This window comes from Tyto alba, unplaced genomic scaffold, assembly GCF_018691265.1.
Source record: "Tyto alba isolate M040663 unplaced genomic scaffold, T.alba_DEE_v4.0 Super-Scaffold_9, whole genome shotgun sequence".
NCBI classification, from domain to species: Eukaryota; Metazoa; Chordata; class Aves; order Strigiformes; family Tytonidae; genus Tyto; species Tyto alba.
This window is the reverse complement of record NW_024881330.1, coordinates 10607917-10632739: the sequence shown is the minus strand read 5'-3', so window position 1 is coordinate 10632739 and position 24823 is coordinate 10607917. Positions and strand designations below refer to the sequence as shown.

The window sequence follows — 24823 nt, the reverse complement described above, 5'->3', positions numbered from 1 at the left end:
AACATCAACAGTGTCTTCAAACTAGCAAAATAATTATTAATCTCCACTATTTTAGGTAAGAAGGGAAATACCTCATTTTTATTGTACATGTTATAATGGAGAGCATGTGTTAAAGAAACAAACTCATCTGCCTGTAGCTATTTCTATTTATTTATTTATTTTAAAAACTTTTTAACAAGTTGTCATTCTTATTTCACTTATAAACACACTCCATAAATTCAGTCTGGAACACCAACTTGTCACCTTCAACTGGAACACTAACTGCTTGAAATGTTATGACAGTGGGAAAATTTAGCCACAGGAACTCTCCTAGAGGCCTCTGAGAAGGAATATGAGGGTAAAAGAGTTGGAGAGCACATTAATCTGATGTATAATCAGATGCAAAGAAAAAAAAAATTTTAATCCCAACACTCCTGAACAGATAAGCATTTCTTATGTTATACACTTCAACAGGATAAATTGCAAGACACTTCTCAAACTTCAAATCAAATGCTTAGGTTCTCATGTAAAACTGAAAACAATGTCTTACCTTGACCCGAATTATATATTGCTTTCACAGATTTTTTCACTTTCTGTAGTGCAGTTCTGTCTTGATCCAATGCCTACAATAACAAGAAATAAACAAACTTTAAATATTTACTTAATTGATCAACAGAATACACTGTAACATATAAAAAGAAACCCACAAAATAAGCGGTTTCACAAGCTGGAAAAAAACTGCAAATACAACATATTTAACCTGCAGGAAGGTCTGTCATCATTCAACCCCTTCAAGACGAATTAAAGAATTGAACTAAAAACAGTCTGAAGGCAGAGTAGAGCAGCAGTGACAGTGATAAAAAAAGAACACTGTTTCAGTTTTGTAAGAAACAAAGTATTTATTTAAATTGTAATACATTTTGAAAAAAAAAAAAAAAACAAAAAAAAAAAAACAAAACCAAAACAACAAGAAAGAGTTAGTAGATGCTTGCACTATAGGGCTATAGTTTCTACTACAACTAAATTGCTCGTTAACTTCTACAGTATTCCCACAATAACAGTCTTCCAACTATAGACACAGATTACCACACTAACCTCTTGCACCAAATTCCACAACAGACTTTTATAAATACAGAAGGTGAAAAGTGCAAATCAAAAGAAAAGGACTAAGATCTAATTTTGTGTAACATAATGGGACTGAAAGGAAATATTTGTAGTAATAATAATACTCAAATATGCATCTTCCATCATTCTGAATTTCAAGTTTTCTGCAACAGTTTCAAATACCAGAAGAAAATGTCATTAAGTAATGATGAATTTAAGATTAGATTTCTAGGTAGTTTCTTTTTTAAGCAATATAACTTCTCCCTACCCTCTCTCAATCTGATGTAAGAAATCAAATTACCATGAGAAAACTACTATGATAAAGCAAAAAATAAAATCAAAGTAAACATTAGTCTACACTTACGGAATTTATAAACTTAAAAGCCACATATTGGTACTGTCTGTGCACAGTGATCCAGTTAATTTTACTTAAGTGTGAGCTTTGGATATTCTGCATTCTTAACATGTTGTAGATGGTTCCTTGCTACCCATGGAAAATACAGGTAGAAATGATCAAATAACGTCCTGTATGATTTTCCCATTTAGATCCTAGGCAATTTCCCATCACATAAGTAATGTTAGATCAATAATCTCAAGTTTTAATGAAGCTGGCAGTGTTTGCCGTATTATATTCACATTCAAATCACTGAAGATTGGAGAACTTGTACTCAGAACCACTGTCAGGCCAGCAGCCCAGCTGAGCCTGTTAGCTGTTATAGGCCACAAAGTTTATGTTGCAGAGACACTTGGGCAGCCGTATTATCCAAACAGTTTAAAGCTTGGAGCTCCTGTGGGTCTGGTATCTGAAGATATCTGGCAGACCAAGGCAGAGTGACAACTCCTCCTACAGCAGCGTGTACCTCAGAGGGGGTCATCACCAGCAACACTATGAGTGAAAAATTAACCAATAAGCAGGGCTTTCAGTGTCAACGCTGAGATGATTGAAGCATATTGCACTGGGCATTGAGGAGATCCAAGAAACCACAGAAGGAGCTCCAGGTCTACTAGAGTGTCAAGCACTGGAGATGGTCATACATGAGGGTACCACTCCTAGGTAAGTTCAAAATGATGAGTGTTTTGGTGTATGCACATTTACAGTAGGAACCCATATAGAGAGAAAGCAATTAATATACAATAGTTCTATTTTGGAGTGGTCCAATTTTAACCAAGCAAAATATCATAGTTGAACAACACAAGAACGTATGTAATGAAGGAAAATAGTGTTTCTCTTCTTGAACTGAAAACCACTATACTCTCAAATAACCACTTCTGTGGTAGCTAAAACTAGAAAGTTTGGAACCACAGAATTTATGTAAGTGTTTTCTAATACTATTTATCTCTAGTTTTTCATTTGCAGCAGAACAATGAATTAAAATATTCCTAACTGCAAATATCATTATTTATTTTGCTCCCCAGTAACACAGTAAAGTTTACTTGACTTTCATATTGACAGAGTTAAAATGTTTAAATTTAATAAAACATTAAGAACTTTATGTTCCTTTTCAAGACACTGTACAGCAGGTGATTCTCCTTAGATTCCTTTGCAAACGCTGCCAAAAGCTTTTGCTTCTGCCTGCTTGCTATGCTATTGTTATCAGACATTTCTACTAAAGTTCTCTCCATCTTCAATGACCAGAAAAAAAATAATGATTCACTTGTCTGTTGAGAGTTTGAATGCAGGATAGAATGAGAATTTAAACCCAATATTTTGTAAAAAATCCCAATGGATAACATTGATGAGATTCAGTGATACAATTTTGTACTAAATTCTAATATTGAAGCAAACTGGACGCTTGGGAGGATAAAACAAATACAACTCCAAGAAAGACGGTACTTGTTTCTAAAGATATCAAACTAGAAGACTAGGACAAATAGACTATAAAAATCTTCCAAATTGGATTTGATATAGAATTGAATTTAATCACTAATATGAGAGCATGAGGGAAGGGAACATTCATTATTTTTAGAGAGCAATCACTGAGCAAAGCAACATACAGAGATGACATCCATTGCCTGAAGAAGCCAGTGATCTAAGTCAGAATGACATCACAGGTCAATTTTGTATATTTATATTTGCAAATATGATCTTTATGTGAACTAGTTGTTCTTAGTCCCTCTAAATAAAACAAATCCACACAAACTTATAACAATATACCAGGGCAGAGTGTAAAATGCCAAATGCAGCAGAAACCCAATTGTATGTAGGATTCTAGGTACACAAAAACTGTTATCTAAGGTTTCTTGGGTGGTTTTGGGTGGGGTTTTTTTGGGTTGGTTATTTTGTTGTTTTATGAAAGTGTAGGCAGATCATTTCCAAATGTATCACATTCCTCTTGAATGTCTTTTGCTAATAATTTTTAGCTGCACTCTGCTACAAAGGAAGTAAGCTCCACTCAATGTTCAATTCAAGTATTATTCCACAGTAATATTGCCTTTTAAAAGTATGTTAAGCTAGACAGAAAAAGACTTGCTTTCACCAGTTAAGTGAAAGAAAGTTTTTGCAGTATCCATTAATTTTATTTTCCAGCATTCAGAATATTAAATATTTTTACTCCCCATCTTAGAAAACACGAACTCTTATCTTCCAGTAAAAGTGTCATACAGTTATATTACTGAAAACTACAATGCCTTAGAGAACCACGGAGTCTCAGTGATTATCTCTAGGTATTCAGATGCTCTCCTTCCTACCTTCCTACGTATTAAACTGTTCCTCATCACCACCCATTCTTGGAAAATGATTCTTTCTTCATTTCTGCGCTACCACCTCCAAGGGGGCCTTTTTAACTTCCCTGAGAGAATGTTTTCTAACCCTCTCATGCATTCTGAAAAGACAGATGATTTACTAAAGGTACCTGCAACACAGCTTTGCTACCTCCTTGGTTGAACAAAGCTTTAGCGTAGACAAGCTCTATCTTCATTCAAAAGAATGCAAAATTAATGTTCACAAAAACCCCTGAGACATGAAGAAAGAAGAAATGAAAAAAAAAAAAAACAAAGTCCACCATATTAAATGTGCTTATATAAAATTAAACAAGGAAAGCTCCCTGATCCTCAGACAATTGATGATGCACGATATCCATGTAACAAAGTAGAGCAATGGCACCTTACAAAGTTACAGCTGTTCAGCACCGGTATCATTTTCTTCACAGTAAAACCCAAACTTTATCGAATGGATAATAAACACAGACTAGACAGGTAAGTTATTACGTGCCACTGAAATTGCAACAAGTCAAACCCCCATCATTTACCCAGTAAAATACAACCGAAAGAGAAGATGAGGGTCAAGTGTTGGTCCCTTGTAGCTTACCCACTCAGAAATGATCAGACTACCAAATTCGCTCAACTCTGTACACAGAGAAGTGATTCAAACCACCTTTCCCGTCTTCCCTCCTCTCTGATCAGTTTGTACTGGCCCTGCCAGTCACCAGTGTGAAATCTATTTCCAATTGTTGGTCTCAGTACATGTCTACATAACAAAAATAGGCAAGTGGTTAAGAATTTTCTAAAGACACTTAATCACTTTGTGTAAAAGATGGATATAGACAGGCACAATTTGAACTTGTCTTGAATTACTTAAAAATCCAAAGGGTCTAAATGAGAGAAAGCAAACCAAAAATACCACATCAACAAGCACTTATCACTATAATAACTGCACCAACATCATTTACTACACCATAATGTACCAGTTACTCCCAAAATAAGACCAATTAAAAGAGAGTATTCTTTGAAAAAAAAAACTGTGATTTCCCTGGAAATTGGAAACTTCAAGTGTTTAACCATAAACTAATGAGAAGAGCATGAGTAATCAAATTTATGAAATACATTTTTCCAGAAAATAGTTTTTTCCGGTAATGCCAAAGCCTCACAGTGATCCCATCAGCTGAACTTCCCTCACATCTCCTGCTGCTAGTAACACAGACTGATGCAGCGCAACAGCCTCTCTTCAAACCAGCGTACGTGAGAAAAATTATCATCCCTCCAGTGCCGTAAAGGTCACATTAGATGAGCAAGCTCATTTGCGTAGTCTCTAAAAAGACTTTGAAAAATAATAGTCAATAAGTGATTCTTCAGGTATTACTCAAATGGTAGCCCAGTAGAGATTGCTTGTGAAATGACTCTCTAAAAAGTCCAGTATTGCTAAATTGTAATTGTTTTGACAACTGATCATTGGATCCCTCTTTGCAACCACACTCCTACCCAGAAGACTTTTCTGCAAGAGCATGAATACATACACTAATTGCTATCTAAGTGTGATTAATTCTAGATAAAATGAAGTTAGGATCACATTTTTCCTAATGAGCATGTGATGGATATTTGATCTTGTGCACACTCTGACACATTTGGGAATATTTAACAATATTTTAGGCAGTTTCTCCCTTTAAGTTCTCAGTTGAGTTACATTAATATTTATGAGCTTAGCTCATTTTGTGCACAAGGTACATTTAGAGATAACTAGAAAACAAAACTATGAGATTTATTTGCAGATACAATGACACAGATCAGATTAATTTTTTAACTTCTGTTCTGTAGGAGATGCTAAAAAACCCACAACTAGTGACAACACTTGAAAACTTCCAGCGACAGATACAAAATTTTCCCCACAGGCACAGGCTCTAAACCAGCTTCCACTGGGTAGAAACTAATCTTGGTGATAAATATCACAGAAAGGTTTGGGTTGGAAGGGACCTTAAATATCATTTAGTTCCAGCCCCCCTGCCACGCGCAGGGACACCTTCCACCAGACCAGGTTGCTCAAAGCCCCGTCCAACCTGGCCTTGAACCCTTCCAGGGAGGGGGCAGCCACAGCCTCTCTGGGTACAGTGGGGCACCCACAACTTCTTAGTGCCAGTATTCTTACCTTTACACGGGCAAAAACATACTCTGAACTAGCGAAAGCTGGACTGAACAGCTATCATTCCCAATATCCACACTCACTTTAGTATACTAATCAGCCTTACTACTACTAATTATGAAACCAGACAGCAAAACCAGGGATCAGTTTTCATGTCACTGGAGCACAATTTCACCTATTTCTTAGTCCAGCAGCAGATAAACACACTAGCATGATTAATAGGGTAAAATGTGGATAAAGCTCAGAAACCAGCAAACCCCTAGCCAGCCCCACAGCTCCTGAAGATACCACTGTACAAGATTCCCAAGTTGCACACACAACTTTTGCTAGCATTAAAATGCACTAGCAAGTGGTTGCACAGAACACAAATAGAAGTTCCTACAGTATAAATGCTTCCATGTTTAAAAATAAGTAGTGCTGTTGTGCTCTACTTTTTAGCAAGTTACGGCACTTTGTCTTTTTTCCCCTGAGTTGATCCTTCTTGTCTACACTAGCAATCTGATAAAAACTGCTTTAAAAGCACAAAGGGAATGATCTTAATCTAAGAAATAGAAGCCTATTCTGTACTTGTGCTACTGCAAACACCTCCTTATGCTTTTTTCAAAGTCCAGTGGAAATACATTACTTCCAGTGAGAGTACTGGCTACTGAATACTACCCTACAAAATCTTTTTTTTTTCAGCACACAAATATACAGTTCCATAGAAATAGTATATAAACAAAATTTTTAACAAATGTATTGAAGTTATTTGTAATCTGAAAAACCCAATACACTATACAGTGGCATTTCCATTTAACAAAATCTAGCCTAAAAAGCTTATATGCAAAAGACTTAACTAAATACAATTCAAAAAAGCCTGAAATAGAACAAGATTATTTCTTTTCCAGAACAATGAAAGACTAAATACATATGAAGACAGCAAATAGTTGAAGTAAGGTCTTCCAAAAGGAAAAAAACAAACAAACAAACAAAAAAAAAACACTGAAGAGAAGGTGGCACGCAAACTGCATAAACACAAATGCACTAAATAAACATGCTAGCAGACATAAGTTTATTAGTAAGAAATGTGACTCTTAGCAACCTGATTTTGAAAAAAAGCACAAAAGTCTCTGGAGAATTGCTCGTCGCCACCATATCTGACTGTAAATTTCACCAACAGGAGAGTCCTTCAGTTGCTGCACCAGAGTTAAATATCACTAAATATTTTCCGCCTGTGCTAACTCTTCTCTTCTTTTGAAACCACAGAATATTTTGCAGCATGATCTGTATTTAAGCTGTTATCCCAGTAACTCACAGGTATTATCTAGTCAGAGGAGGAAGAGTTAGTAGATCAGGACTCAAGAGTTATGATTATTACCACCTTCTCAGGCAGCAAAAATCTTCAAATATTATACACAGATTCTATGAATGTTACAGCAGCTCTAAAGTGACACTCGGGGATAGGTAAAGTACTCCCTCACTGAGCCACTGCCAGCCTTACAGTAGTGTTGCAGTTACACAGTACACTTACACCTCCTAGCTCTCTCTATACATTTCAATCAGTACTGCTATTTGTTGATATCTGGTATCACCTAGCAGCACAGATATGGATGACATCAGAAATATATTCACTGTAGACCAAGCCATTTCAAAACATTACTAGTACTATTATAAACCCTTCTGTCTTTAAAAAATTGCATCATCAGGGAGGGGAGGTGGGGGAGACAGTCTCTTACTTAAGAACAGAAACAACCCATGCTCCTTCTCCTCCTAGCCCCTGAATAAATACTTAAATTCATACACTGATGCATGACTACAATATTTCATTTCCAAATTATTCCATTCAAAGAGAAAAAGCAGGTATATTAATGCTTTTTTTTTTTTTTACATGCAACAATTGAATTGTGTCTATTTGTTCCTAGATGCAGATTTCAAGAGCTTCATTAGGTTAGAAAAAAAAAATAAAGAAAATGTGGTTTCCATTACAACATAGACCTTGAAGATTACTGCAGCATTCTAGGACTCTGCTTAGAGCTCAGTTTCGTTTTGTTATTGGAGAGTGCTATGATGACAGACCCAGTAAGACTTCATCTTCTATCATGTTAAACCTGTAACCATCACCACTTACTATGAAATTAAGAGCTACATTCAAATGACCAGCTAGGAGTCTACCACCTCATCCTTCTTACAGTGTATCATTTAGACTGACACTGCCAGATAATAACACATTCTAGAAAATAAGCACACATTTAATTTTTTGTTCTTGTTTTTTAAGGTAAAAAAGTTCCCTCCCTGGAAGAGTTCAAGGCCAGGTTGGATGGGGCTTGAGCAACCTGGTCTAGTGGAAGGTGTCCCTGCTGATGGCAGGGGAGTTGGAACTAGGTGATCTTTAAAGTCCCTTCCAACCCAAACCATTCTATGATACTAAAAGTTAAAAATGGAAATGAGAAGTTTTACAATACACAGCAGGAGTTGTGTTTCTCATCATTATGATTTCTTTGGTTATAGATGATTTACAAAATGCAAAAGAGGGATTTTGAGTCTTACCTTACAAAAGGAAAAAAACTAAAATCACAGAAGTATAATTTAGCTATGAAGCATTAGAGTTAATTTTGAATTTCAGTGTCATGTTCTTTGATACAAACACATTCTATGAACCTATTTAATTTAGTGGAGGAAATTACAGCAAAGGAAACATGATAATTGGAATAGTCAATTTTAATATTTTAATAAAAGTCTCATTTTAAAATCTCTACTTTCTCCTACATTGTCTGTCTTTTTTTTTGATCAACATGCAAAAAATAACATAAATGTACATTAGGCAACTAAGATGCACATCTCATCTCCACTGTGGTACAGAAAACCAACAGATCTCTAAAAGCAATGTAGGCTGAAAAAAAAAAACAACCCATAAATACATATTATGGAATGATATATATGCTTCAGTCAGAGTAATTCAGTATAAAATTTAAGATTAGAGTGAGATCTGCTTTTTCAATATACAAGTAAAATACAGTGAAATGAGAAGGGATATCCAATCTAAAGCAAAGACCTATAATCCAGTTAGATTCTATACGGTTTATTTTGAAGACACTGGTTCACATTATGACCACTTGCAAACTGGTTAAGTCTAGAAAGGAATTTCTGATTTACATGCAAATGTATAAGCTATAGCAATCAAGCAAAGGTGGAAGAAAAGGATATACTAACAATGCTGAAATCCTACAGTGTAAAGGTAACCTTAATTTGCCCAAACTGTGTGTATGACCTGATGAAGTAATTGAGATGACACAGAAGCAACCACTTTCTCTTCCACAGGAAGGATGCTTTGAATAAAGGTGTGATTTTAAAGGTATTGTTTAGAACTACACTAAAATGTAAAAGAATTTGGCAGTAATTTCCGGTATGTTAGGAAACAGTATGAGTGCTCTGCAAGCTTACTTCAAAGCATTTTTTAACCTAGTATTGTGTTTGGTAAAAATAGACTTATGCTATTTCTCTTTTAAGACTGTATTAGAGAACAGACATCCTTAGAGAATACTCGATATATTTTCTTAACAATATTAAGCTTCAGACATAATTTACAGCCAAGAGTCTAAATACAATGAAATTACACTAGCAACAACTTTCTTTAAAATACTGTCACATCTAAAAATAGCTGCACTATATTCCATTTAGAAAACGCAATTGATATGTCTGATCACAGATTTAACTGAATATTGTTAATATAAGTAATGCCACATTTATAACACAAGTATACAGTTGTGCTACTAAATGAACAACTTAATCCTCCCCAACAAAAAAGATAACTGCCAAAAAGAAAAAAAAAAAATCTCAATTTTATGACACTTTTCGATTACATTGTTTAATCATTTTGGGAGGCACTGTGAAACAGCTTGTGCAAATTGGCAAAAAATTGAAGAGTTTTCAGGAAGGGAAAAGTCTTGGGAATAAGCTGGGAGAGGTGTGACTGTTTGAGGACCGGGGGCTTCTAAAGCATTCAAATTCCACAGATCAAAAGCAAAAATTAGGCAAAGATAACAACCTTCCCATATATGCAGCACCTAAGTAGAAGGTTCAAGTTCAGTGGAGATAGAGATGATCATGCACAGTCATCCTTCTCTGCCTCAAGATAGGGCTTAAAACACTTTGGCTAACACTCATGTTAGACTCTCAGGCATATACCCACATTGAATATCAAGTAATTGTGCAACAAAATCTGCCCTATATTATTCCAGTGCATTTCTGTTAGATAAAACATAGGCTTTGTACATAACTCACATAGTGAATCATAGACATAGGGCACCTGAAATACAGAAGTATTAACTTATTGGAAATCAATATTCTTGCTCTACTAGTACCAACAGCAGTTTATTCAGTAACAGCCAGATTCTAGAAGCAGCTATTGACTTCTAGTTTATTTTGCTTGGCGTCAAAAAAAAAAAAAAAAAAAAAAAAAACAAAAAAAAAAAAAAAAAAAACAAAACACAAAACACAAACCAACCAGCAAACCCTCAAAATGTTCAGTTTATCATTTCCTTGTGATGTTAGATACTGTATGGAAAGTAGGTTTTCAGTCTGTTTACTCGTCTCCCCCTTTGGAAGAGGCAATGCTACGTCTGTTCTTCAGATAACTACTACTTATATAAGGGGATTTAACATACACGGGTCCCTGGAACTTGTCTTCTTCAAGCAGCAGCAAGGAAGTTGGAAGTAGAATCGGCTTCAGTAAATCATCAAATGGCATTTCCCACAGGATTAGCTAGAATATAAATTCAAGCACTTGGGGAAAAGCAAAGTTTGCATATACTTTTGCATAAAGGAAGAATCAGAAAATACCAGTGACAAGGAAAATATTCTTGGATATTTTTTTTTTTAAAAACATCAGTCTTACAACTGAAGAGGGTATATATAATTTCAAAAGAATATGGGTTGGCAATAGTCTTCTCTAAAATAGGATTCAGGATTGAGAAAGGAATTTGGGAAAGCTAATGAAAACCAAGGCTGCTGCCACAGGGTAACAAGAACACATGGACAAAGCTGATCATATACCAAGTAGCTTTCCATTCTTGTATAATATGTAACTAGAAAATATAAGTGACACTTAAACATAGGCTAAAGCAATGGCATAGTTTAAAAACCACCCAAAAGAGTGGTAATTATGTAATAAAGTATATTTAATCGTAAACCAAGTTATTCATATTTTAGTCCAATGATTATTTCTTTAACTACACAGTCCTCTCCCCCTTCCCAGCACAAAATTAAGACTAATACTGAAATCATTGATTTACAGCATTTAGTTACCTTGGTTCTCAAAAACAATTTATTAATTCCAGCTCACTCTAAAAATTAATTAGCTAATCCTAATGGATGCAGTTAGTGCTTAAATAAAATGAACATATCAACATCAGTCTTAAAGATACTCAGGAAGCTTACATAACTGATGAATGATATTACATAAAAACTAGACAAAGATATCAGAACAATAGTAGATTAATAGGCTGCAGTATTTTAAAATTAAATAACAGCACAGTAGCTCTCACAAAGTTGCAAAGAAGAAGCTATGAACAGAACATAAATTTCTAAATCTATGTAGCAGTATATTCTCTTGACAAACACCCTTAGACTTAGAGGATATGGGACATGTCACAATGTTACCACCAATACATTCAGTACCTTTTCATAAACACTGTTACTTAGACAGAAAGATACTTCCTTCATTTTTACATTTCTGCAGCTTCTTCATAGTGATTTTTAATAAAAATTTAAAACCTCCAAATGCAATTTAATTCAGCAGAGACATATGAATGATGTATTTTTCTCCCTTTTCTTAGGAAGTAACAACCGTTTCACTGTTTCAGATGTCTACAAAATACAATAGATGTCTTAATATATGCTACATGTCTGCATATTGTTAAGAGACTCTCTTTGGAATGCAGAATGAACGTACAGAAAAAATGGTGAGTATTGTCATGAACATTTGGACAGAAAAGATGAAATGCTTAAGCAAATGAAGGTTAAATTAATAACATTCCACATTCCAGATGGTATACTGTGACCAGGAGCAACAGGTCAACAGGCATCCCTGCAGGTTTCTGTGGAAAGCTAGAGTGCCCAGTTTCTCCACAGGACCTGAAAAAGATGGTTTTCCTGTTTCCCTCTGCCAGCCACTCCTTCCCACTATCTCCTTTGTACCAGCACACTGGTGTTCAGAAAAACACACAGTCAAGAAATTAGACCAGATGAAAATTGCATTTTTTGCTGTGTTATGGCCAGCACAAAGGAGGACAACACACATGGTAGCTCTACCACTTTTAATGGATGTAAAAATGTATAACAGATTAAAATTGTCATGTGACCATGACCTGAGAAGACATATGATATTTAATATTTCAGCTACATTAAGATCTGTTCCATCCGAGCTGTATCACTGCATTCCGCCTACTTTTGATCCATGAAAATACACTTTGAGACTAAAACTTGGATCTTCAGAAACCAGCTCTGTGAAAAAGCAGCAATATTCATGCATGTAGGAGTTAAATTTAATTTTCTCCTTCACCAGCAGGGGTGACTCAGGCTACAGATTTTCTTTTTTAGTCTCACATTCTTTCCCTTGATTTTAAAATGGCTATATCCTTCAGAAACTCAGTCAACTATATAAACTACAGTAACTAACTGGAGTTCCTTATGCCTTTTCTCATAATCTTCACAAGTGCATAAACCATTGCTGAAGCACAGACTGGAGTTCTGCATTTGCAGCAAAGAGAATTACTGCACTTGACGATACTAATCAAGCAAAATCTGAAAAGCATTTTATGTGACTTTCAGTGTGATGTACTATTAACTCTCCAGTAACCTAGCTTAAATACCTCCTGCTGCTTCTACAGGACTATTTATCCCCCACACCACACATCACTTCAAGCAAGCAGCACTTCCTCTCAGCATGCTTTTCATTCAGAGAGAAAGGGCATTATTTAGTAAAGGTGGATTTATTTCTAAAGGCCAGAAGCTGGCCTTGACAGAAAATGAAATAGAAAGAAACACTAAGTGGTACAACAGAAGTTGTAGAAAATTGACAGTAGCTTTTCTGGGAATACTTCACTTTGCATTCCCTTTCACGGAGCAGCCCCTTCAAAAGTCCCACCTACTCGTTCTTACCTGAGCCAGTAAGTGCAACCCTTTACATCTGTCATGGTTTGAGCCTGGTCGGCAGCCAACCACCATGCAGCCACTCTCTCCCCCTTCTCTTCCAGCAATAAGAAGGGACAGAGAGCCAGGCTTGGGGTTCAAGATAGGACTGGGATGGGGAAAAAAAAAAATCACCCTTTATGGTCAAAAGCAAAAGGCAGACTCATCAGAGGAAAAAAAAAAAAAAAAAAAAAAAAGAACATACATTTATTACAGACACTAATAACAATTAAAAGAGTAGGACAGTGAAAAGCATTGCCACATCTTGAGAACACCTTCCCCCCACCCCTCCCTTCTTCCTGGGCTCAGCTCTGCTCCCGATATCTCTACCTCCTTCCCCCAGCGGCACAGGGGCAGGGAACTGTCTGCTGTTGGTGACATCAGAAAAGATCCTAAGCTTTTATCAACTTCTGGACTATCCCAGCACAGCTGTTCTTCCACTCGCTAGCGGTATTTCTGTTATGTAAACTGCAATGTTAAGGAATTCAACAGTTGATAATCATATGTGCACAATACCAAGCAACAGACAAACCTCAGGAAAAAATTGTGAAAAAAAAAAAAAAACAAAAAACAAACAGCCCTGTAGCAAGCTAGGACAATTTCTCCTCTTCCTTCATATAGCTTTTGTTTTCAAAAGATCTGAACATTAGTTATCATTGTAAAAGCCCCAAAAGATATTTATGCATAGAAAGAGGAATTTTTCTGAAAGGTTTCACAATAATTTAGTAAGTTATTAACTGAACCATTATGCTCACCATAACAGTGAAACATTTCCTATGTTTTGGTTTTTGAATGTATATAGCCCTTAGACATTAGTTGACATTTCACAGATTATATTGATGTGCTCTGGCAAAATCAAATTATTCAACTTAAAACAAAAGAAACAATTTGTTTAAATTTCAGTTGTATATTTTACAGTATGTCTTAAACTCAAGAGAGAATAAAAGCTGTTTGTTTCACGTATCAACTAGAGAATGTTTTTACAGTCATAGAAAAAGAAAAGCTGTGATTTATTGCCAGTTTTAACAAGGGCAGCTGTTTGATATTGTATCTTTTGCACTAAATTTACCAAGAGTGAAAGTCGATTAACTTCTTTATATTATTCCAGAAGATCCAGTCTTGATGCAGTGAATAGAAACTTAGTGAACTAATGCATCTAACTGAAACACTTAAAGTATAGAAAATCTCTTCAGAAAGCCATATTGTTTTGATAATATCAATAATCCTTTACAGAAAAATGACCTGACTAGCTTTAGCTACAATTAAGCTAGCTCCTAGACTTTTAAGAGTAACATTCTTAATAATATGTATTTTCTTTATACATTTACTGCTTTGGAAATAATCTTGGTGCATCAGACCCTGAAGAAACTCGCCATGCTGAGTTCAGCCCTTTAAGGACCTCCTTATCAATGAGGACAAGGTATGCTGCATTTGAGAAGTATCTACCTTGACACAGAATATTTTGGGAAAAAAAAAAATAAAAAAAATTATTAGCGAACATCTACCAGGCAAACCACAACAAAATTCCAGTTTACATCATCACAGGTTTGGATTAAATTGAGGGTAGGGAAAATGGAAATGGTAAAAGGCATGGCAGTGATGCTGCCTTTAAGTGAAAAACTCTTGGTTCAATTCACAACAGCTTTTATGGAATTCCAACTCAAAACCATCCCTGTTCATAAACCGGTGGAACAACATACCAAGACAAATATCACTGCATACTGTTTCTGCACTCTCTTCATCAGCATCCATTTCTCACCTTGCTTAGAGACAGCTGTGGGCCGAGCAAGCAAAGGTACTTACATTCCCACGACCATAAAAATCTTTCCTTGTGAATTCACAAGAGAATACTGTAGGATTCTATTTTTGTCTTGGCTTATTACAAGTTACCAGTAGGCAGCTAAAACAGAGCAAATCCTACACCTGGCAACTGCAGTCTTTCAAAGCTTTCATGAACGTTGCATTGTTTGGCTCTCTGGAAGCTAGTACTGCACAGAATGCTAAGGGCTGTATTCGAGCAGGGCTGAAGGCAGGACACAAATAGAACGGAGCAGGAGAAAAGGAAGCTGTGTGCAATGATGCAAAAAATCCTATTGCTGATTTGTATTCTGCCTGAACACAAGGAAGAAAGTAAGAAAACCTCCAGCTCATTCACATGAGGAATATAAATAGAAGGTTCAGTAAAGAACTATTTTTCTAAGCATTTACATTTGGAACATATTCAAACTCTAGTTATATACTGAAAAATCATAAAAGGCAACACTTGTTAATCACAAAATCGGAGAGTTCCAAAATGTGGAAATAGACTGATTTAGTGCCAATGTTACATACAGTTTGTGTAATGTTACACAAATAGAAATCATAGTTAAAGACACATAATACAGTAGGTGATGGCAACTGTAGATAACTATCTCCCATGGTGGATGTGATTGTATGGTACATTTCACAATAGTTATAAAAAGATGAAAGACAGAACTTGAGGACCATAAACAAGGAATTATTTTACAGGCATTCAGCCGACAAAATCATAGGCACTAAGGAAAAAAAATTGGTGTTAAGGAAATAGTACAAACAGTGAAGCAAAATAAGCAGCACAGTGGAAAATTATTTAAATATCCATCACAATAAGGAAAAGATAAAGCAGATTTTCAATTCAGAATCTTTTCAAGGGATATAGATTACTTGCCGCTCCCTCATCAGGATGGTGCACAAAAACAAAGCCCCCTTAGAGAGCGTGGGAAGGGAACTCCTCCTAGGTGAAGCTTTGCTGTTGTTTAAAGGAGGAAAAGCAAACCACCCACACCAGACATATTTGTGCCAATCCATAAGATAAAGACCATATCTATAGACACAAGCCAGCACAATATTAGGATAAGATCTGCAAAACAAAGTACACTTTATCCATAAGGTGCATTTCAGACAGGTCTACTCCAGACCAGATCTAAACTGCTCTGTGCACCGAATGCTCAGTAGCAGTTGGCAGTGCATCTTCCAGTTTATTTTCATCCAAAAGTAAAACAATTTTGTCTACTAGAAAATTGCTCCGTGACAAGAGACACAGCATAATAAGAGGAATAATTAGGAAATTCACTTCAAAACAACACTCATGATCTGCACTAGAACACAGCAAACAGTGCTGAAAATTGATACTGCTATCAAAGACTTCATGTTGTCAGATGAGTGTGATTTTCAGACGGCAATAAAGTTAGTTACCATATGCTTACTTATCCTCCCAGTTCTTTAAATTTTGTGCTCATTTCTACACAAAATTGTATCCAATCATTGTTCCTTGAAAGTGGGATCTGTGGGCTATAGGTTGTGCAGAAAAGGGCAGCTATGACTAGGCTACTATAGGAAGAGGCAAGAGGGCCTCTTGTTATTAGGTATGCTCTTCAGAGGGCTCCAACAAAAAAATAATAATCTAAAGCCAAGAGTGATATTTGTTAACATCTCAATAAAGATTTGCTACCTTTCGACATATGATTTGGTAAATGAATCTCTTTTGAATCAAAATCTATAAAAAGCCTCACTGCCATGGTGGATATATCCCAAGAGTCTACTTGTACTATTTTTAGCCACACCCAGAAGAAAGCAGAGGAAAAAGATAACCATCCATACAAACTCCATCCAAATGGGTTGTGGGTTGCTGATTCCATTAGCTCGATAAAAGTAAGGTTCCACATTCCTAGTTCCAGTCGGTACCAAGGTTGAACCTGTATTTCCAGCAGAGACACACAGCACAAAGGACTCCTCATGCTGGTCTCACTATGGCTGACCAGGACGAAAGCGTTACTGCAGTGTAACGTGCCTCATGCACAGAGATGTACAGATGCAAACGGGTGTCTCAGCCATATCTCTGATAGTTGGCTTGGTCCTGCTGGTCCCTCTAGCAGCCATCTGGCAGACGTTCTGTTCTCTCAGTCTCTCCCAGATTTATGGCTGCTTCATTACCTGGCTCCCAAGCATCTTACCTACTCACTGCCGAACAACAGTCCTGCTTAGTGTTGCATACTGACACACATACCCACGCGATCCGCATGCACTCCACTTGCTGGCACCCCAAGGCACACGGGCCCCAGTGACCCAATGGTCTGACCCCAGTCAGGACTGTGAACTGACACCAGCACTTAGCACTCCATATAAACACATGCACATAGAAAAGAGCCCCCTCCCCCAGGAAAATACGACTAGCCCCTTTATTCCCCTATCCTTCTGTTTTCCTATGCTTGTTCCTCCTCAAATCACCTAAAATCCTCCTTTACCCTGCCTTTGGCCCTTCCTCTAAAGATTCCATAACATGGCCTGAACAATTCCATGATGCTCTTCCCCTCCATCCCATAATGAGTCTCATGGAGCTGATCACCCTCCTACGGCAGTCTCAGGAAGAGCCAGGTCAGGGTGCTCTGTTTCTCAGATTATTAGGATTTCCCCATCTGTCACCATTCCACTGGGTGCCTTTGCATTTGTGGAGATAAACCTTTTATCACACAACCAAAGTTCTTCCCCCATTCAAAAGTAAAGCCAGAGAGGATTGTACCATTGTACACTTTGTACTTCAAATACTCAGGAGTTAAGGTGCTGTAATATGAAAAAAAAAAAAATTATGAAGTTTTATTTTAAAGCCCACAAATCAAATCAGAAACTTACTAGGATGTACATGCCATCCTCTATCCCCTTAAAAAATGAGAAGAAATTAATTTGCAAAGGCAATAAGGACTTGACTTGACCAATTAATGGCAGCTTCCACATAGATGGTATAGTCTAACAACTGGAAAAAAGAAAAATAATTTAAGTCAAATCCTCAGCTTCAGCAAAGGCTGAAGTATTCTTACTTATATTCCCAAAGTGCCCAAACAATAAGTCAAACTCCTTTGGGGTAAGAACTCTGCAAGTGCCAAACAAAGCCTCTGATCTGACAGAGGCAACACATGAAAGAAAATTAATACTCTTTCCTACACAAAGGAGAATAACAAGACAGCACTTGATAGCATGACAGACAGCACTCTTTTCAAGTTTCTACTGACATCATGAAAGATAAATAAGTAACATTTGAGCACACTCACAGGGAGTCCCTGGCAAGCATAAGAGGTATCACAGAAGTCAAAGAAGCTCCATTTAAGTTTACAAGCAAATGAGCACAGAAGACAAGTCAAGGATGGATGCAAGTGAAAGACAGCAAGAAAGAGACAATAGGTTAAGAAGAAGTGGAAAGCTGTAAGGTTACTCCTCCTTCCAAAGGAAAACCAAAACGCTGAAGGTGTATATACAGACCACCACAGCTGTTTTAGAGGAATCCCAAGACACCCATATCCCATGAGAACAATCTTCAAGATAACGCATGTTCTTCATCTGTATACCAGAGATCAATGAATTTGTCAAGGATAGGATTTAAAAAAAAAAAAAAAACTACATAAAAATCTCTGCAAAAGCAGAGAATCTCACTCTCACGAAGTTCAGACTTTGGCAAGAACCATAAGCTCCAAGATGCTGCATTTCATGCACGTCTGAGTGACATCATTTCCTCACATCTGCCTTGCCACATGATGTTAAAAATATATCACTTTTGGTAATACTTTAATTTACTGACCTGAAAGTTCTACAGCCCACTCACGTAACACTTTGTGTCCTTTTCTCTGCTTGCTGTTAAGGTTCTCAGGGCTCCTCTCTTTTCTGAACCATTATTGTGTTTGCCTAAGCTCACCCAGCATGCCTAGTCTGTTTTCCATCTAGTCCTCTTCCCGCTTTCACTTTAAGAATTTCATGGCTTTTTTTTCTTCAAGTCTCCATTATTCCCATTCTCTTTTTCTGTTTCTCAACTGATCAGTTTCTTGCAGATAGATTACACAAAGCTCAGTAAAAGTTCACATCTTTCAAAAAAAAAAAAAAAAAATTAATTCCACTACCTACCCAAACAGCTAACAGACAAGTAACATATTTTAACACACTTTCAAAATAACTGTAAAACAGCCAAAGAACATGTCACATACTCACAGACTAACCAGTAGAGCGAATTCATACATTAACTGACCACAAATTTAGAACAAATAAATATGATAAAATACAAGCCTAGAAACCATGCAGTTAAAAAAAAAAAGTCACTGTTCCCAAGATGCAATTATAGATACTACTAAATAAAAGAGAAAAAAATTCTTCAGATTTTCAAATTTTATTCAAGAAATAGTTTCCCAGTTAGATGACCCAAATCCATACTACCATCCATACTACAATCCATGCCTTCCATGCGCACACCTGCATGGGGCACAACAGAATTTGCAGCCAAGGCTAGAAGACAGGCAGGACTGCACCACCCAGTCCACAAACTGCTCAGGCTCATGAAGGGTGAGCACATTCAGCTGGCCACTGTGCCAGACCCTGCAAGAGCAGATGCTACAGAAACTTTGTGAAACTCTAAAAAGTAACGATTTAGGCTTTGGCCTGCAATGAGTTTGACAGATAACTACTTCACACTTACATGTTTTATATTGCTAATACTTATAGTAAGACTTTTTTTTGATAACTAATTTTAATTTCACAGGATTCCTTCAGATTGTTTATTACACTAAACTACCCTGAATTACCTACACATGACAACAGAGTAAGACTATACAGTCACTCAGGTAACAACACATGTTCATATGCTGCAACTACTGCGTACGTGCTCTTACATATAGGAACTGTAAAATTAAAAAGACCTTCACTGTAACATCACTATTTCACAGAAATCAGTAGCAGCTTTGCTCCTCTTAATTGTTCTGTGAGGTTAAGAACTAAAACTTCCTGGTCAATTTGTACTGAACTTTATTTTGACTAGGATAGTTAATTTATAAAGTGTTATTCCTATGACAAAGCATCACCAACTTCAACTGAGCAAGTATTTCAGAGAATCCTCAGTCTTACAAGAAAACAAGCCTTTCTGTGATACAGCGCTATCTTCTGATCCCTACATGTGTCATTTAAAGTGAAATAAGGGATCACAGAATCCTGAAGTTAGGTTATGTATAGAATTGTAAAGTGTGTAGTGGATGCCTTGGGAATCTTGGAAGAAGAATAAATCTCAGTTATATTATAAGCCTTGAAAAATTGAAAGGAAAAGCATACCAAAACAATTAGCTGGATGCAGTTTTCTACTATAAAAAAGATAATTCCAAAGATGCATGCAGGAAGCCACCATAGGATACTCTTCTAGTATACATTTCCGAAACTCATAGATTAAAAACTAAACACCTTGTGCATGCCTCAGTTTCACAGTTGAGTGGTAAAACAGCTAATCTAAAGCCCCGAAAGTAAAGATTATTTTCCCCCACTTCTCACAAGGCAAAACTCAGTGCTGGTTCTATTGTTGCAATGAATTCAAAGTAACTTCCTGCTTCATAAGAGAACAGCTGATATTAAAACAGACTCCTATTAAATCACTTTGCATTTTAGAAAGATTGCAGTGGAAGGGACAGTCACATGGCACCGTGTCTTTTTGACTGTGGAAACTTGTACAGACCCCTTATTCAAAAGCAAGGCTGTCAAAAACATACCACTATTTGAAACCAACCTCTCCCCTTCATGTCTTATAGAACACAGATGTCTTGGCAAGGTTGGCACTAAAAAAAAAAAAACCACCCAAGCTATTCAACCAGCTGCTTTGATTTTGTTATGCCTGAACAGTCACAGGCTCAGTTGAGACTTCTATTCTGTTTACGCCTTGAGTCAGTATAGAGCTTTTTGCTGTTTAATAGCATGAGCTGCAGTTTTTAAATTATTTCTTGTCATACAAAGAAACAAATCAACCCATGTAGAAATAATTCACTCAAATTAATAAAAATAACAGCAAGTCTTGAAAATCAGCAAGTTATTAACAATGTATGAACGCCCATAGACCATACAATATAAATTGGTTTCTTTTGTTCCAAACCTTGGATATGTAACCAACATACAGCATCTTAACCAGTAAAATTAAATTGAACCCTTGACAACTACCCCTGTACATGCTCCCAGCCTGGAACAAACACAATTTGACCACATTTTTACAGGTTACCTTCCATTAATGCCACTGTACATGCCTTAACTGCATCTGCACCCTGGATTATAAAAGAGTACTATGACCAGAAAGTACACTTTCCAAATCACCTAGCAGTTTCCCAGAAACTCACTTGTTAGGAGAAGCATTATTTTCAAAAACTTCTAAGAGAGACACTAAAACATATGTACCTCATAAGTATCTTTGAGGCACTCTAAAGATGAAACATAATTGTCAACTTGGAGCTCAATCGATCCAAACTGCTGGTAGAAGAGGATGAAAAACTATTTGTCTGCTATTTTCCTTTGCCTGTAAATACTGTCTTCTGAGTCAGTGTAAGTGTTCTCAAGAAGAACAATATATCTGTGTGGTCTTAACATCAGGTAAGTCATCACTGGTACAGTTACTGTACTACTGAACTAAAAGCAGAATTTTTTCACGTAACACAACTCATTCATCATAAACCACATCTAACAGGGAATATTTGCAACACGATGTTTATTCATATACAATGAAAATAGTTCTTCTGAATTGTATACCTTATTATACATTAAAAATACCCTTAAAGTATATGAGAGAATTCTTAAATGAGTTATTCTTTTCCAAGATTATTGTCGTGGGTTTGAGTGAGTGGTGGGGGTTTTTGGTAGCAGGGGAGGAGGCTACAGGGGTGGCCCCCTGGGAATAGGCACGAGTGAGCAGCAGCGTGGTGTTTGGCTGTCAACCAGGCTCAAACCACAACAATGACACCTTTATTACAGATATGTTAAAAAGAACTGAATACACCTGATCCTGAGAGAAGAAAAGCAATTATGGATTAAAGCAATGAGGTTTTTTGGTTTGTTTTGCTTAAATATTCATTTCAAAGCCCGCTTCATACCTAATAAGCAGGTACAGGTTCACATCTACTGTTATTGTAAGCTTAGGAAAAAAGTTGGAGGTCAGTTACCCCAAAAACTGTAGACCCTGTTGTGGCTAGACTTATTTAAATGCCTGTAATGATACATATCTATCCCATTCAGTACCTTGTATAAAATATGACTGTCGGTGTACACAACGACAGAGTCTGTACCATCAAAAAAGTTAAATCAGAAAAACTTTGCAGCTTAACATACTTAGCAAGTCACAAAAAGGGACAGGAAAATTTTACCACACTCTCAGGCAAACATTTTTAATCAGTCTGTCATATACAACATGATGATTTGCAAGATGCTTTGACCCATATTTGCATCTCCAAGAAGGAAGGAAAAAAATTGGAAAAAAATTAAAAGTCAAGACCCCTCCCTCTTTTCCACAACTTCAAGGATAGGATTAATCATACACACAAGCACTCTCTACCAAGATTGGTTGTGCTTTCTACCAGGTGCAGCAGAAGGTAGGATAAGAAAAAGAATCCAGGACAGGCAGTTCTCCAGCTGACTCTGTGTGTTAACTTGAGAGAGACAGAGGAAAAGCTCTAAGGGAAGTCAGGTGCAACTCGATTAAGTATCATTCTCCCATTTTTTTCCTACATCATTTAGAAACATTTGCAATTGTGTCGTCCATTCTCAGTGTTTATTTTACCCTGGTTTGAGTTGGGTGTGATTTTATGGTAAAGAAATAGCAATGAATTTTTCATTCCACTGTGTAGCAAATTACCAAAGAGGGGAACACTACCAAACACCCCAGCTGCCTATTATATCCTTTAGATTATTCAAGGGGTTATCAGAAGCACAAGTTCCCATTTCAACTGAATGGTCCAAGCAGTGAAGTGCTATGACAGGCTAAGAAACTCAGAAATTGTGCCCACACAAATTGAGGATTTTCTGCAGCTCTCTGGATTTCCAGGGGTTTTGTGACCTAACATAAGTACCTGCTCAAAGGTGCAGCAGAAACTCCTACTGGGCCTGTATGTACTCTGAAATCTGGACATCAGCACCCACTTATTATATCTGGTCTGCAAAATCTACAAGGTGTTCACAGAAACTTCTAAAAGCACTGCATTTGTTATATACTTCCAGACCAACTCTACTGAAAGCCTAGTTCTCCCTAAATTGTCAAACCTGCTACACATGCAATAATCCTGGCGAATTGATTTAAATGGCCTTTAAGGACACTTCCCAGTCAAACTAGTTTCTGAAATATACTTCTAGGCAATTTTACGAAAAGCATTGCATTATCAAACTGTGTGCTGATGTCAGGCATGTTTTGATCAGTCCTTCACTATTCTCTAATCCACAACCACGTTTAACAGTTGTTATTACCACAATTTGGCTAAAGACATTTTCAAATTCAGCATTAAAATAACCTTACTGCTAGGTAGATGTCCTACTTGGTGTACTGGGTTTACATGGCAAGGTTTTGGTAGCCAGGGGAGGGGGCAGAGAGGGGCTGCAGAGGTGGCTTCTGTGAGAAGACACCAGAAGCTACTTCCATATCAGAGCCAGCTCCAATTCCACAAAGGACCCAATACACTTGGTAACATTTTTTAAGTTATATGCGACAGTTAAATTTGTCTTTGATCTTGGGAGTACTTTTTAAAAATTATTTTACAATTTAATTTATTATTTCTTTTATCATTCATTCAACTTTATCAAGAAAGTTATTACCTTCATGAACTGGGTAAAGCTCCTCAGGTACGTTCCTTACAATCCCTTTTAATGAAACATCATAACAATCACTAAATGCTATTTGTTAAGGAACAGAAAAAATTACATGTGTGAAAGGCTAGTGAGAATCCTTAGAAGATATGACTTCTCTTAGACAACCTGCAACACCTCAGTGCTATCAGCAGTTGAAAACAATTGTTGTCAGCAGCAGCAGTGGTGCCCTGGGACCTGCTGATGACAGCCTGGGTCATCACACGATTTCAGAGATAGGGATCTAGTGTATTTATCAACCTACAAGGATCAATCCTCCTATCAATCACACAAAGTAACCTTGGTACAGGTGTCTCATCTGCTTCTGGCCTTAAACTGAAACTTGGTAACTTCAATACATAGTACACAGACGTTTCATTAGTGTTATCACAACAGTCTGACCTTCTGCGCAAGTTCCTTTCTCTATTTCAGTTTCTTTTAATCTGCTTAGTAAGCATGTGTGACACCTGTTGTAGTACCAGCTTACTCACGTTATCAGATAGGGAAGTTTATAATGTGAGGACTAGAGAGGTTTAAATATATTCAAACTGGAGAAACACAGCAAAGAGCAGGCCCTAGACAAATCTTTGCAAGCTAAAAAAAAAAAGTAAGAGTTTCCATTTGCCATAAGTGATGGCTTGCAAGGAATGATGACTTTTTTTCTTCCTGAACAGTAATTTAGTGTAAATATGACACCAAATGTGAAGTTCTGCTAATTTTATGAAGACATCTCTTAAAACAACTAAGTGATTCCATTAGACTTAAAAACAAACATTTACTTAAAATTATCTGAAAGCCAAAAACTGAAACATAAACAGGAAATAAAATTAACTTAGAATTTACGATCATAAGAAAAAATTTAAAAGCGAGCATAGATCATGACATCAAGACCATAATATTTTAAGAACTGGTTTTAATGACCATATGGGGATAACCCATCCATTAATATGCAACTTTAATACTAACATGCTGTTAAAAAAACAAATTACAGTCCTTTGTATAAAATAAAAAGAATAATGATGTAAAAAAAGAAAAAATACTCCATTTTCCCTTTCATTAAATTTAATCCCACAGAAGTCAGATAACTAAGTTTTC

The 24823-nt window shown here is 36.6% G+C and overlaps 1 protein-coding gene across 6 annotated transcripts in view; it reads right to left on the bottom strand.

The window, feature by feature from the left end:
- The window catches only part of ASAP1 (ArfGAP with SH3 domain, ankyrin repeat and PH domain 1), a 183685-nt gene that overhangs the window by 77593 nt on the left and 81269 nt on the right, over positions 1-24823 (bottom strand). For all 6 annotated transcript variants that reach the window (XM_042785816.1, XM_033005715.2, XM_033005718.2 and 3 more), the window contains one exon: positions 530-602. In XM_042785816.1, coding sequence (XP_042641750.1) covers positions 530-602 — 73 coding nt within the window. The remainder of the gene's footprint in view (positions 1-529; positions 603-24823) is intronic.